This window comes from Vanessa atalanta, chromosome 18, assembly GCF_905147765.1.
Source record: "Vanessa atalanta chromosome 18, ilVanAtal1.2, whole genome shotgun sequence".
In the NCBI taxonomy this organism is placed as follows: Eukaryota; Metazoa; Arthropoda; class Insecta; order Lepidoptera; family Nymphalidae; genus Vanessa; species Vanessa atalanta.
The window spans coordinates 4240820-4257190 of NC_061888.1; the positions used below are offsets into that span (position 1 = coordinate 4240820).

Consider the following 16371-nt stretch of genomic DNA (forward strand, 5'->3'; position numbering starts at 1 on the left):
AACAGATTAATCGTACTGATGCAAATAGAAATCGAATGTCTGCAAATCATTTTTAAATTACATATAAAGATAAACTAGCGACCCGCCCGGCTTCGCATGGATGCAATGCTGATACTAAATATACTACAGAATGTCTCACAACGTTCACAGATTTTTGTCAGACAATACAAACCGCTATAACCATGCATTTTAAATCTGTAATATCTTCGAAAATATTCATTTAAATTACATGCTGTAAAAGACCATATTGATCTATATTAAATGCACAATTTATTTGAGGTACACACTTAATTGGATAAGGATTAATGCTGTCTTGCTTAAAATCGCTTGGAAAATAAGCTATCATTTCTCGTAAAAACTAAAGGATAAAAAATGGTTATTGTGGGTTATACCTAAGAGATAGACATATATGTCATAAATAAACACATTGAAAAATGGTATGCTTTTTTAAAGACATTTTTAAAGTATTTAAAGTGTACTACATTATTTTGATCTATCTCCTAGGGTTCAGCCAGCGTTTGCAATGTACCTAGCGCAAAAAAATGTGTTTATTTTTGAAATTACTTTAGAAACCTCTAAAATTAACAATGTTTCTCTGCTATATTGTGCATTGATTATACTTATAAACCTTCCTCTTGAATTAATCTATCTATTAAAAAAAACACATCAAAATCAGTTGTGTAATTTAAAAGATCTAAGCTTACACAGGGATAGACAGCGGTAAGGGACTTTGTTTTATACTATGTAATGATTTACATGCATTCGTCACGACTGCTCGAGTTCAGAGCCAAAACTGACGTTAAATTAAAAAATAATATACAGTTAATTTTTTTTATTTGCTTACAATTAGTGACGATCCTCTTATTTTCATACCTTAGTATAAAAATAAAAGGATTATACCTTAGTATGAAAATAAAAGGATCATCATCTCTAGTCTTAATTATATATTTGGGTTATACTCTGTAATTCTGTATACGTACGTATTTAATAACACGCTATAAATACACTAGAGTATGCGTAAAAATAATTAAGTGCAGTCTCCATTTAATCAATATTATAATTTGATGTGGACGGAAAACCGACATAACCGAAAACAACCAACTGCCAAACTCCGGGCAGTTAATGAGAATTAGTCAGTAAAAATCATATTATCATTTTTTTAAGCGTGTTAACCCTAAACTTCGATAGAGAGGAAATAAAAAAACGGTATACTTTTAGGCATCTTGAGTCATTGTCCAAAATCACTATAAATATGCTATAATGAGGCCCGTCTAAATAAAGGTGTATTGCAAAAAACCTGGGGAATAATGGTCATGTAATAAGTGACCATCAGTAAGAGTAAGTAACCGAACCCTATAAAGGATGTATTTGACTTTCGGTTGCGGAAAGTTAGTGTGATTATATATAAATTTATTTACCTTCTTCGTTATATCTGAGAGGACGTCTTCGCCTAGCAGTGGAACAATTTTATTTAGGGAATTCCTGAACTATCATATCATAACTAATTATTAGGGAAACAGTACGAAATATCGTTCGTTGAATTAATAAACAATTATTATTAAGAAATAGAATTATAAACAAATAAAACTTATTTACAAAATAATATATATATATATACATCAATATAAACAATTTATCGTGTTTTATATTTAAGTTACAAATTTCCGATCTCCATTATCATTCCTATAAAAGTATGGATACGTAATTGTTTCTTAAATTTTATTATAAATCGTAAATATTACATTAGTGTTCCAATGAATTTTACATAACAGTCTAATTCATGGCGAAAGGTGCCGTATTTCTTAGTTTAAACTTGGACGCGTAAGAGTAAGCGCGTTTTTTGATTTCATTTAATTCAATACAAAAATTGTAATATGGAGCTTTACGAAAATAGAAGTTCAGTAAGTTTTCACATGATAAGATATTTTTAACACATTTTCTTTATTCATAATTTCACATTTCATTTATTTTTAACTTTTAAATAAAAATTATCTACGAATAAAATTCGACTGATTTTTTCTATATAGGTTTTATTTATTAACTAAATAAAACATTAACAACCCTATTATGATATAATTATGTGTAATTAACTCTCATCGCTTTCAGTAAATAAATGACACTTACATACACAATTAGTTGCCTGCAATTTAGTTTAGTATCTTTCTCTAATTAGCGTATCGCTATGATTCTAGTGACTCTTTTGACCCCAACAAAATACGTTGGACTTATTAAAACTATGGACCATTCTCAGTCAGGGTTTTGAAGTAGAGGGAATAACATTAAAGTGCTATGTACTAACAGAACAAAATGGTTTTTCAGACCGTTGAGTTTGACCCTATGTGTGATAAGGAAAACCCTCAAAGGATATCGTTTGAGGACGTATCGGCTGCCGCATTCAGAATTCAAAGTGGAATTACTAAAACGCCATGCGTGGTGAGTTAAAGATTTGTCATTTTCGTGGTACGAGAAAGGATTTAATTTAATTCACGTACTTTGCTTCGCCTTAATGTTATTAAAAAACCCGATAAATCCTTTCATATCCTGTTATAAATAACATGTTCATTTATCAAATTTTCCAAAAATCTTTAATTTACAAAAGAGGTTAGTCATATTAAATATGCTGGGTACCGACTACCGATGCTATGAGGCTCGGAAAAGAACGGCCAACGGTTAACTGACACAAGGGAGTAAAATAAGTCCAAGATTTACAAATGAACTAAATTAAAGTGAACTTATTTCGCGACCAAAGTTAAAAAAATGTACGCCATCAAATATACACACACACACATGACATATATAAAAATTATACACGAAAAATCTTGAGTAAAAGCTAAATGTGACACTATTGTTATAATTAGATTACTTAGTTTATAAAATAATTAATTAATTATATTGTTTGCAAGGTAAAAATCTTTTTACAAGATAATGGTTAAGAATATTAATTATTCAAAAAACTAATGATGAAGAGATATTAAATTTTTCAAATCAAAATTATTCAAAATATGTATTCTTAATTCACATCACAATCTTAAATCACAATTTAAAAGATTAATACAAATATAATAATATAAATATTCTCGAAATATTCTCTTTTGAATTATGAATAAGTACAGTCTAAAGTGTAGCTAAAACTCAAAAGTAATATAAGCACGTCTTATATCACTTTAGGCTACATAGGTAGTATAAAAATAGACAAAATATACATTCAGCAGAATAATATTAGTTAATTGTCAACCGCGTATTTTACGGACCTTAGTGTTCTTTAAAAGATGACAAATAAGAATCGGTGTTATAGTTGCAGATTTTCTTACAGTAGGTAAAAATGTTGTAGTTTTGAAACACTACATATTTTATTTTGTAATAAAATAAAAATATTGAGAAAAAAGCTTCCATCTCCACATTAAATATTGTTTAAAACAATGTCCATTTCACTAAACGATATCGCTTCTCGGGAAACATTAGAAATCATAGTTAAATCCCAGTTTGAATGCGAAACATTTGCAAATACCCGTTAGTACGTTATATAGATATAACTTGTGAGGTGTTTATATACCTACTATTTACGTCATACTTTTACTATCGAGATTCAATTACAATTTAAGTTTATGAGGTTACATAAACTCAATTAACTTACCCAGGAAAATAAATAGGTTTTTATCAGTATATAAAATTAGCTGTAAGCACGATAATATCGAAAACGCGTAAACTTGGATTACGAATTTATAATTGTAATTACCTTTAAAGATATAATTACAATAACAATGAGCCGAGATGGCCCAATGGTTAGAACGTGTGCATCTTAACCGATGATTTCGGGTTCAAACCCAGGCAATCACCACTGAATTTCATGTGCTTAATTTGTGTATAATTCATCTCGTGCTTGGCGGTGGAGGAAAACATAGTGAGGAAACCTGCATGTGTCTAATTTCAACGAAATTCTGCCACATATGTATTCCACCAACCCGCATTGGACCAGCGTGGTGAAATATGCTCCAAACCTTCTCCCCAAAGGGAGAGGAAGCCTTAGCCCAGCGGCGGGAAATTTACAGGCTGCTAATGTATATGTAATGATTGTATCCTTTTTATTTAAATGGTTACAACGAACCAACTTTTTTTAAGGCTCTAAGTTTCAGTTTACCTTTGAAATAACACGTAAATACAGGTTCGAATCTTATTTTTTAAGCCTGATCTGATAACATTGTAATTCTACGAATTAAATGTTAAAATTAAAAAAAAAAACTACTTTAAAAATTACAGAAATCTCACATGTCCTCGATATACGGTATGGACATTTATCTCAAGAATGACTTCCTACAATATACTGGAAGGTAAGAAGCTAAAAACGGTTTCGTACGTTTCGATGATTGTTTTTTTTTTTTAATGTTGTTGTACAATTTTTAAATGACATCTTAAACAAGGAATATATTCTAAGAAAATCTTTTATAAAGATTTTTTTATTTTAAATCGAAAATGTTATTTTATAATAATGTTGTATAATTATTCGCTAGTTTCAAAGAGAGAGGAGCACGAAACGCATTGCTTCTCCTATCACCGGAGGCCAAGGAACGCGGTGTAATATCAGCTTCACTGGGAAACCATTCCCAGGGTCTCAGCTACCACGCAAAGCAACTAAACATTCCTGTAACTGTGGTCATGCCGAACGTAGCTCCAATCATGAAGATAGAGAACTGTCGGTCATATGGAGCGAATGTCATCATACATGGCCATGATATGAAAGAGGCGAAGTACTACGCCATGATGTTGGCTAAAGAGAAAGGACTAGTATATATTAACGGGTAAGTTGCATCAATAATCGTGTGGAATGATTTATGACTTTCTGAGAAAAAATATCCCCCTACTGTAAACGAATAATTGTTCTATTGTAGATAGTTAGAAAGTAATAGAAAAGTTAAACGGATCAGAGATGCTATACAGGAATTAATTGAAGTCGGTAGCAAAAAATACTCAATAAAATATTTTAGCTTATAAGTAGCTTGATACTAAAAGTACCCCGTAGTATAGTAGTAGATTTTAATACTTTCTAAAAGTTATTATTTTTATATATATTAACTGCTTATTTATCCAATATATTATAATTATTTCAGTAATTTAATATTGTAATTTTATTTTCCATACAATTGAAAATAAAACTCAAAGAAAATATATACGGAATAAATAATGTAATAGCAGGTTTAACTGTAGTAATAGGCTATTTGATTGATTTTTAAAATTCCTTTTTATATTATTTAGTAGAGGTTAAGGAACCCAGTAAAAGTTGTTTTTTTTTATTCTAGTACATATTTGCTGAAAATTATCAAATTTAAATTCCATATTTACACATATAATCCACATCTGTATGTGGATTAGGCAAACGAAGTTAACAAGCAAGTGACATCACCATAAACCCGACCAATGAGGAGCGTTTTGTGTCACGTGACAAACGTTTAAAGAAATGCATTTTTATTTATGGATTTTTTAATAAATTAATTCTTATTTTGAACTTTCGTTAATAAATAACCATTTAAACTCATAATATATACTGATTACAATAATTGACACTTTATTTTTCGCATTATCAAATGGTGATACACTCATATGTAGTGTACATATAACCACATAAATCAATAAAATCGGAAGCAGTGCTACTCAGAGACGATGAAATGTATCTGTACTAACTGTTATTATTATTTCTATTCATTTTTCGTATAAAAGTTACGATCATCCTCACATTATGGCTGGTCAAGGGACTGTAGCCTTGGAAATATTGGAGCAAGTTCCAGACATTGATGCAGTGCTGGTACCAGTAGGAGGCGGTGGACTTCTAGCAGGTGTGGTCACAGCAGTAAAACATCTTAAGCCACATGTTCTTATTTATGCAAGTAATCTTATATCAAATATATTTATACGTATATATTTTTAAAATCAATTTGAATTACCAGTTTTCAGTATAATTGCATTACTGAGTTAAACACATCGCACACATCGCATCACGCCTTAATTTCCTAATAATCCTAACTTTGTGTTCGTCAATAGGGTGTAGAAACTGAAAAATGCCCGAGCATGGAGGTTGCTTTAGAGAAAGGGGAACCAGTGAGCGTTGAAATACGTTCAACATTAGCAGACGGTCTTGCAGTGTCTACAGTTGGGTATAATGCGTTTGCAACCGTCAAGTCACTTATTGACAGAATGGTAAGTAAAGATATGTCCAAAATCACTATAAATAATTTAGAGCCCAAAATTTTACATTTTTGCCTATTTTTTGATATTGTCTTAAAGTTATCATATGTTCAATTTCTTCACAAATTGCATCACATATTATGCTCACAGATTCTTTGTATTATTATTATTTTTTATATATACCAATTTACAAAATACTGCAAGCATTCGGTAAAAATAAAAACAAATTTCAGAAAATGTTTTTGTACCATATATTGTAATAATTACATACGGCTGGAGTATAGGTTCAACAAAACTAATGATTTTATAAATAGTTATGTGTTTTATACAAAAACACCTAACTCTGAAATATTTATGGATTCTTTTAAACTTTATAATAAAATTAATGTTAATAAAACATTATGAGACACAACTGAACTTTGACATGACCTGATACCCTCTTTTTATAATCAATACACTGACTGTACACGAGTGAGATCCGAGATAAAAAAAATGATAACATTATCGTTAATTTATAATAAACTATAAATATTATTATTTAACAAGATTTATATAATTAAATTTTATGCCAAAAAAGTTTAAATTATGTTTTTTTTCGCATGTTTATGTTATTAATTTACAATATGATTAAAATTAGAACGCAATATTTTTTTGTATAATTAATAAAACGTATGATATCTGAATACGCATACTATTATATATTTACTTATTATAACAACCATCCAGTTGTTTAATCGCAAAAAAAGAACATTCAAGACTATAAACAATTAAAGTAATAACTACAATACCTATTCTATGGCCTACAATTTATGGTAATATTGTAGATTGTAACCATTATGAAAAAGCTTTCATACTTATATTAACTTCCGCATATTATTCTTAAGGTTATATTGATAATTTCCAAAGAATATTGTATTTCCTGTTAAGTAAAGCTCTAAACTACATTTAAATATGACTTACTTTTTTATCCCACTCATCTATTATCCCACCACATATACAAATATTTTTATGTTGCGGTTTGTTTTGGGCTGACATAAACAGAAAATACACATATACCAGATATAAAACATCTTAAAAGACAATATTTTCCAACTTCCAACAATCAATGTTGGAAGCTTGAGATGCTAAGAATAATGATTTTATTAATTCACGAAAATTATTGATGAAATTTATTTTCTTAGGTAGGTACCACATTCTCATCATATATTCAACCGCCAGACAGTAATATTTGGTATTCTTATGTTCCTCGTTTGAAGGACGAATAAAAAAGGTCTCAAGTTTTTAGTTCCCAAAGTTGGTTGCGCATTGGTTATTTTATGGTATAGGTAGGCAAACGGGAAATTGTCACCACTTCACCACCACATTTCTTACTTAATAATTGATGTACGGAATAGTGAATATTTCTTACAGCGCCAATATTAAAGGGTGGTAGTGAGATCTACCATTAGATGGCACATTGGCCAGTCTGCGAATTTTTTTCATAAATATATAGGTATGTCACCTAATTCGAACAAAAATTATAAATTATGATGATGTTCCCCTGGTCGATTTCGATTACAGCAGCCATTTTCAGCGGAAAATAAAAGAGACTATAACATGTGCGCATGCATGGGTACTCTCGTCATTACATCACCAGCTATATGAACTTTCCGAAACACGGATGAAAATATATAATTTAAAAATCAACAGATAACTGTAAACGAGGATTGGATCGCTCGGGCTATCCTACGCCTTGCGGAACAAGAAAAGTACGTGGTAGAGGGCGGTGGAGCCGTCGGGGTTTCCGCTATAATGGCGGGTCATGTGCCAGAGTTGGCTGGCAAAAAGTATGTGAAAGACACGAATCTCATTACAAAAAAAATGTTTGAGTATCACTATTAAGTTATCTACTGTCGTATTAATAACGAATTTATTATATAACGTTATTAACGTTAAAATTTATTATATAACGTATATATTATACAACGTATTAATCATTAGAATTATTCGGCATAGACCCTACTCATATATAGCGTACTGTCAACTAATCAAAGACAATACGATTTAGATGTAGAGTAACATAACAAGTTAAAAAAAAATAACAGCGTTAATATATCAGTGAAGTGTAAACTGTAAAGTTTTCCCTTTTGTTATGAGAAGGGCTTGAAGTTGCTGCATTACGAGTTTGTGATAAATTCACGAGATAATTTGAAAACATAAAAATTTAGCTAATTTTTATAAATTAAATATTATTTATTTTTCAGAGTAGTATGTATCTTATCTGGTGGTAATATTGATACGACGATCTTCGGCCGTTGCCTGGAACGTGGTCTTGCAGCAGAACAACGTCTCGTCAAGTTCAAAGTGACCGTGAGCGATCGTCCCGGAGGAATCGCGGAACTCTGCAAGCTCATTGCGTCTATCGGCGTCTCCATCAAGGACATAATACAAGAACGCGCTTGGGTGTATGGAGACATATTTAGTGTTCGGGTGAGTCTAAATATCAGGGTATGTTTACAATTAGTTTTTCATAGTGCTTTTGTTAACGGTGATCACAATTCTGGTTACAACTGGCCTAATTCAATAATACTCAAATGCTATATAACTCATATCTATAACTAATCATTATAATAAATTTTGTTTATTTATTGTAACAAAAAAAAATACGTTGTTGTTGTGACATCATAAGGCTATTTTTATTTTACTTTAATTTTGAAAAGCGACCTGTTAATATGGTAAGAATATAGCAGCTACATAATAAATACTTTCTATAAATGTCATACAATCCTTTGACCTTTTTATCATTTAATTTACAGGTGAAAGTAGTATGCGAAACTCGAGGTCCAGAACACATGAACCAACTACGTTCAATGATCACTAATACTTATAAAGAATGGTACTTCTCTCGGGAGCCGGAAGATTGCTCAAGCAATCGGAGGCCGAGCACAGACTCGCTGGATGATGTTTCAAAATAATTTTACGACTAAAAAAATATAGTTTATTGATATTTATCACGTCATAAATATTAATTATTGTTACCTTTATTACGGATCACCATTTGGAATTTAAAGTATTACTATAAAGTTACATTTGTGATGATTATTCATCCTCATGAATTGGACGATATTGCAAGGGGTACCTTTCGCATGATATCAGTCTTTTTATAATAAACTAGCTACACGTCGCAACTTCGTCTGGGTGGATTAAGAATTTTATTTACTTTCCGATCCTTCTACAATGTATTAGAAAACTTAAAAATAAAAGACGAATAAAATATGTAAAGTCATTCTCAAGTAATGGCGGGAGGGAAATATGGCTTTTTTAAATGTATTATATAGATTATATCACAAAATTATTCGACATTCACTTATTTTCAATGGTACATTATTTATATACAATAGACTGCAAGAAGTAAATCAAAATTTGTTATTATATTGAATCTATGAATATTTAAAATATATGAACTATTTATTTATTGCTCTAAAATTAATGTTATCCTATATTCATGATGTATAATTATATTATATGATCTTCTATCTTATTCAGTGTTATCAATTCATTAATCATCTTTCGATTCTCAATCTGGTGATTGGAGAACATTTTTTCAAACAATAATATTAAATTAAAATTGATTGTTATTGTTCGAAATTTTAAATATTCTTTGTATTTATATAAAATTTAATTATTCTATAAATTCTAAAAAATAAAATTAACTGGCCCATAATTTCTACAAATGTCTGAATTTTTAGAAGGGCTTATTAATTCATAAGCGTAGTAGTTTACAATGGCATCATCTGAGTATTTATGTATTTATTTGAAAATACTTACGTCAGAAGAATGTATATCTGAAGGATTTATGCCCTTACAATCCTTAATAATATTATAAAGGCGAAAGTTAGTATGTGTGTATTTTTGCAGTGGAGGACTAACAGGGGGCGGAAGGGACAGTTCGCCCCGGGCATCTATGCTTGGGGGGTACCCAAATCCATCCGCGTTCCTCTGATCAAATCCTAAACAAGACTTTAAAAATGTGCTTAGTACCAACATAATTTCATCAAGATCAAAACACTAAGCTCTACAGCCATCTAGACTTTTAAAGCGGAACTAATATTCTTTTAACTTCGCTGAACGCGTCCATTACGCTGGGGAAATCGTCTTTGTAGCGGGTACTTCCACAGGAATCCATGAATGAATGGGGGGCCTCATTCATCTTTGCCGGCCCGGGCCTCTGACGGGTTTAGTCCGCCACTGTATATTTGTTATTCTTTTACAAAATAACGACTCAATAGATTATCATAAAACTTTATTACAATATAGCTACATCAGAATATCACATAAGCTATAATTTATAAAAACAACAAAAACATCAACGACAACAACAACGAAAACAAGTGTCAAATAATGTAACATAGATTAATTATACACAATCGTGAGTTAATTAAACTGCAGTACTTTAGTGTGATTATAACACATTTATGTATGTGTCAACTTCGTGTCGTTGTTTGCTGCCTGAATAGTATTTAGACTTCCTACGAAGAATAGTGATTATACGAGTATTTTGATACGATTATCCTGTAAAAAACGAATGGTTGCAACTTGAAATAAATACCAAGAATTACCCAATCGCGCCGAGATTACCTAATTGCGCAATGTCCAAAGGGTATTGCAATTACAAGGCAATTTTCCTTCAATCTTGTTTGTACGTAACAACGTACTCGCATATCTTTCGTAAGAAAACCTTATCCATATTGGCCTGCTGTCGCATTTCTCGTTCATATGTATTTCCGTTGCCTCTGCAGGTTGTTTGTCATTGTTGTCGTGACGTCAAAATCGACATGGATTATCCTCAGTATTGAGTAAATAGAATTGCCCGTGTTAGCGCAACCCTTACATAGCATACTAATGCAATACAATACATTGCGTCTGTGGCATGCCATTAATTTCAGTTCTTAATTTAAAAAGTAAATGTAGTTCTAATGACATTAAAGCCATGTCAGTCAAAATTCAATTAAAAGTTGTATGACCATCTAAAATTTTTCGTGCAAGTAAATGAAGTAAAAGTAATATCATTCCCTTTAAAAATAAAGTGAAGCTATGATACTTAACCCAAATAACGTTTGAGGGAAATATTTACTAAAATGGAAAATGTAAGTAAAGTTAAACCTATGAAAACGCGCGCCTCTTCACTCCTCACGTTAAAATATAAGCATGTATTAACAAATTTAATCTAATTTGTATTTTTTTACCGTGTTTGTTCTTACATCAGTCATCTCTCGAACACAAAATCTTATGTCACTCATATCAATACACGTTAATAATTAAGCGTAGAGGGACGCGCCTTCCTGAGTGAATAAATCTATACTTAGTGTACGCTAGACATTTTCTCGTTAATATCGGATAGGAGTTTATAAAACTAATGGGTTTGCGGATCAAAGCTACATAATTAGGTATGCAATAAAACCTTAGTTTAAATAACATACTTAACTTATTCTATACAGGATGTGGAGTTTGATGAATTTTGCGATCCTAACAATCCTAGAAAAATAAAATATGATGATATTTTGGCTGCTTCGCGTCGCATTGTGGGGACTATTGTCAAAACACCTTGCACGGTATTTAAAATTTCATAAGCAACTGAGTAAAACTTTTATTGGTTAATAATTTTTATGATATATTTTTTATCAGAGAGCTCACATGTCAGATAAACTAGATATGGATATATATTTAAAACAGGAGTTTATGCAGTATACAGGCTGGTGAGAAAATCAAAATAGTGGCAATTATCCTACACTTTTATTTTAAATTTATATGTCATTTATTAGTTTCAAGGAACGTGGTGTTCGGAATACATTGCTATTATTATCGGAAGAACAGAAAAAGATTGGTGTGATATCAGCATCAACTGGTAATCATGGGTTATCTATGAGTTACCATACTACACAGCTTGGTATACCTTGCATCGTCGTAATGCCAACTCGAGCACCAATAACCAAACTCACAAAATGTCAATCTTTCGGTGCCAAAACACTGTTACATGGTGAGAACATGGCTGAATCTAAACATTATGCTATGTCTTTATCCAAAGAGAAAAAGTTATATTATGTCAATGGGTAAGCACAAAATATATTTCTAAAGTTTAAACTGCAAATTTTATTTCTCAAGATCTGTTCGGTGAAATACTATTAAAAATTTATTATAATGCCACAGATACGATCATCCTAATGTTATCGAAGGACAAGGAACTATTGGAATTGAAATTTTAGAACAAGTCCCAGAGGTAGATGCTGTTTTAGTACCTGTGGGTGGTGGCAGCCTTTTGACTGGCATTGCTATTGCTATAAAACATCTTAAGCCCGATACCGAAATTTATGTAAGTTACCCCTATTATTTATTGAAAATACTTGTTTTATTTAATTATCTAAGAAATTTTAGCATATATTCATTTATATCAGAATTTTTACCCCCGGTAATATTTAACTAAATCAAACCATTAAAAGATTAATAAAATATTAAATATCCTAATTTTAATCAGGGTATACAAACCGAAAAAACATATAGTATGGTAGAGGCACTCAAGAGAAACGAAAGAGTAAGAATAACCATAGACTCCACAATAGCTGATGGCCTCGCAGTAAATTTGGCAGGAGTAAACACATTTCATAATTTGAAAACCGGAATTGTGGATAAAATGGTATGGTAGATATTATTATCGTATAATTAAATATATTGACTATCATATCACACATGTTGCTACATAATTATGCAAGGTAATTATATATAACAAGCCACAATTTAAGGAAACTACAAATTAATAATACATATTATTATACACATCAAAAGGTTCTGAAGGTTCCCACACCTTCAGAACCTTTTGATAAGCCACTTAAAGGGCCGTCTTAAATAGGACAGGAACAGCTCTTTTCCGTTTCCGCTTCTCCGCCTCCTTCTGCTTCGTCACCACGGCGATCCCACTAGGCTACGCCGATTCGTCGACACGAATTCTCACAGAGGGAGGTCTCGTCCATCCTCGCAGACTAGATTCTGCCTCTGCGTTTGACTTTTATACATTGAATTCTATTTTACAACACGGCGTAAATATTTTTAGAATATATTTAATTTACAGTTACACATTTACTTACTACAATTTAATAAAATAGTTTATTATTTTAAATGCTTAAAATAATTTAACTTAATAAATAAAATAAGTAATTATTCTCAGCACTCTGTACATTTTTGAATATGTATCTACGAAATTTATTTTACGTCAAGCCTGGTTGATTCTAGAACGCATTTATACTTACAACCGTTGAATTAACTCTTCCGTTGTCTTACTTTACTATATGTCATATATTTTACATTTGTATACTAAATATACAATACAACAAAATAGGTAATCGTTAAAGAAGATTGGGTGGCACGTGCCATAATGCACTTAGTCGAAGAAGAAAGGTACGTCGTAGAAGGCTCTGCAGCGGTTACCATAGCGAGTATAATGGCAGGCCTCTTCCCCAATCTTAAGGGTAAAAAGTGAGTAAATGTAGCGAAGGAAACTGTATTATCATCACGCTTATTCTTTTAAAAGCCTTAATAATCGATATCCGTATTATTCACAGTAAGGCCATCCGATAAAGATTCTACTAACACAGCCTTCTGGCGTACCTACAGATATATAATTCCAATAAAATCCATTGAGATTTTCATAGACATCAACATTATTTATAACAAATTCGACATATTCCTAAGATGGAATAGAATAGAATTGCTATAATTCTGTTTTTCATACCTCTAAAAATACTGTAGTAACTTCATTTTCCTTTTAATTTAATATTTTAACGAGAGAGCGTCTTATTTATCATGTGTATGATGTTTGTATTTATTAGTTTCATTATTAATAATAAGTATTGAAACATGCTATTGGAGCCGAGGTGGGCCAGTGGATAGAACGCGTGCATCTTAACCGATGATTGTGGGTTTAAGCCCAGGCAGGCACCACTGAATTTTCATGTGCTTATATTGTGTTTATAAGTCATCTCGTGCTTGGCGGTGAAGGAAAACATCGTGAGGAAATCTGCATGTGTCTAATTTCAACGAAATTCTGCCACATGTGTATTCGACCAATCCGTATTGGAGCAGCGTGGTGGAATATGCTCCAAACCTTCTCCTCAAAGGGAAAGGAGGCCTTAGCCCAGCAGGGGGAAATTTACAGGCTGCTAATGAAACATGCTAAATGTGAAAACTATGGCACAATATATTGAAATACATTTTTAAACCATAAAATCTTAATCCATATGACTTCGGGTATAGATAAGGGAAGAGACTAGCTGGTGGTGAACTAATGATTATCAGAAATTACTTACCTACTCATTTATTAAATTGTTATTATAACAACGTACATTTCAGAGTGGTATGTGTATTATCGGGTGGTAATATCGATACAACGACACTTGCTCGGGCTCTGGAGAGAGGTATGGCGGCGGAGGGGAGACTGGTCAAGTTTAAGGTGACGGTAAGCGACCGGCCAGGAGGTATGGCTGAACTGTGCGGGTTGTTGGCCAATCTCGGTGTTACGCTGCGGGACTGCATTCCTGAACGCGCATGGGTTAAGGGTGATGTTTTTAGCGTGGAGGTGATTATTTCAATACCCTTAACATTGATGTTTTGAATTTCTTTATACATAGCAAACAAAAAAACACGATATTCTCTCTAAGCATTTTATTTTTGCCAGCCGCAAAAACAGTAGACTCCACATTTTCGTTGCACCTGGCCCTCCAAATATTTACAACCGGTTCTGGGGGTTTAATGGAAGAACTGTACTGGCTGTAGTTATACCTATGAACAACAACAACCTCTCTCAACTCTCTCCCAGCATCCCAACTGGCCTCAAAACAGTATCTGCAGTTCGAATATATAATACCGTTGATAAACCTAAACAGCCATAAGTCTCTCATCTATAGGAAATCTCCAGGGTGATGTGTTTTTTTTTTCTTCCAGATGAAAGTAATAGCAGAGACAAGAGGGTGGGATCATACTAAAGAGTTAATCGAGTTAATTAAGCGAAAATACAAAGATTGCTTTTTCCCTGAAGCAAATGAGAAGTCAGACAAAGGTCCAGGAGCCAGGCGTGGTCCCTGCCTAGCGCCAAATCCAGTGTGCATGCAGAAATAATTACCTGTCCTAACGAAGATTTTTTGATAAAATAGATTTTTGATTGTAATTTATATAATGATTTTAAATAATAATAATTCAATAAATAAACAAGTTTTTAATGTGATTAGACTTCTTTTTCGTATTTAGATTTATAATAAATTGTAAAGCAAACGAACCATGCACGTTTGTCAATGTTATCTATGTAAAGGTATTGAATAAAAGACGAAATGCGAGAAGTTTATGACCGTGTTATCTATTTTCGTAAGAAAAGTTTGGAATAGTTTACAATTTAGAAATATCAAACCTAAAAATAGACTGCTGGTTGATTGGTAGGAAAAATCCTCATCGTTAGATGAGGTGCCCAGAGATTTATCAATTTTATACAAACGTCAATCATTATATGAGACAGTATGTAAAGACTTATGACTATAAATATTAAATGTAATAACTATAAATTATAAATAAAACTATAGATTAACACGCAATCACATCCAATTTTTGATCATGGAGACTCGTAGTTAGGGTGTACGCACTTCAGCTGACTGATGGGTAATTGGCGAAATATTACCACACCTTCAAATAAACTTAAACTCAAACTCAAACTCAAATTGCTTTATTCAATATAGAAGTATTACACTTTCTTATTGATGGTCAAATTAAACACTACCGCCGGTTCGGAAAAGGAAACACCCTGACCTGAGAAGAACCGGCGAAAGAAACTCAGCGGGTCTTTTTTTTTACGTCAAATTAATTATATACATAATTATATATGAATAGAAACAGCCAGAAGGCGATCGTTTCAATCCCAAGGTGTGCTATCAAACATAAACTCACTAATTGTATAGTAACCTTTCGCACTCAAGCGTTCCTTAACAATTTTTTTTAATTTCGCAATAGAAGCATTTTGAACGCTTTCTGGGATCCTGTTGTAGAAGCGTATGCATTGCCCCACAAAAGAGTTACTGACTCTATGCAGTCGAGTAACAGGAGTAACAAGATTGTGTTTGTTCCTTGTACCAATGTTATGAGAATCACATTTTCTCATAAAAACATTAATATTTTCTCGTA

The 16371-nt window shown here is 32.0% G+C and overlaps 2 protein-coding genes across 3 annotated transcripts; both read left to right on the plus strand.

Moving 5' to 3' along the window:
• The first annotated feature begins 1838 nt into the window (after window positions 1-1838).
• Window positions 1839-9345, plus strand: LOC125070775 (L-threonine ammonia-lyase-like). Of its 2 annotated transcripts, none has more exons than XM_047680735.1 (9): window positions 1839-1901; window positions 2320-2433; window positions 4258-4328; window positions 4509-4796; window positions 5713-5875; window positions 6034-6189; window positions 7867-8003; window positions 8421-8646; window positions 8973-9345. In XM_047680735.1, exons 1-9 carry the CDS (start codon window positions 1875-1877, stop codon window positions 9129-9131), a joined length of 1341 nt encoding a protein of 446 aa, XP_047536691.1. In that variant the 5' UTR covers window positions 1839-1874; the 3' UTR covers window positions 9132-9345. The 2 variants fall into 2 exon arrangements, with proteins under 2 accessions (XP_047536691.1, XP_047536692.1); XM_047680736.1 differs by lacking the exon at window positions 1839-1901 and adding an exon at window positions 2126-2150.
• Window positions 9346-10649: 1304 nt separating this feature from the next.
• LOC125070894 (L-threonine ammonia-lyase-like) lies at window positions 10650-15362 on the plus strand. Its single transcript, XM_047680899.1, has 9 exons — window positions 10650-11303; window positions 11655-11768; window positions 11842-11912; window positions 11979-12266; window positions 12364-12526; window positions 12689-12847; window positions 13547-13683; window positions 14557-14782; window positions 15148-15362. The coding sequence occupies exons 1-9, from the start codon at window positions 11295-11297 to the stop codon at window positions 15319-15321; spliced, it is 1341 nt and encodes a 446-aa protein (XP_047536855.1). The 5' UTR covers window positions 10650-11294; the 3' UTR covers window positions 15322-15362.
• Window positions 15363-16371: the final 1009 nt, after the last annotated feature.

Bases quoted from the DNA above. Each gene is read 5' to 3' on its own strand.
- LOC125070894 (XM_047680899.1), top strand. The intron at 12,848-13,546 runs GTATGGTAGATA...ACAACAAAATAG, and splicing joins CCGGAATTGTGGATAAAATG to GTAATCGTTAAAGAAGATTG. The intron at 14,783-15,147 runs GTGATTATTTCA...TTTTTCTTCCAG, and splicing joins GTGATGTTTTTAGCGTGGAG to ATGAAAGTAATAGCAGAGAC.
- LOC125070775 (XM_047680735.1), top strand. From the start codon at position 1,875: ATGGAGCTTTACGAAAATAGAAGTTCA. The intron at 6,190-7,866 runs GTAAGTAAAGAT...AAAAATCAACAG, and splicing joins AGTCACTTATTGACAGAATG to ATAACTGTAAACGAGGATTG. The intron at 8,004-8,420 runs GTATGTGAAAGA...TTTATTTTTCAG, and splicing joins CCAGAGTTGGCTGGCAAAAA to AGTAGTATGTATCTTATCTG.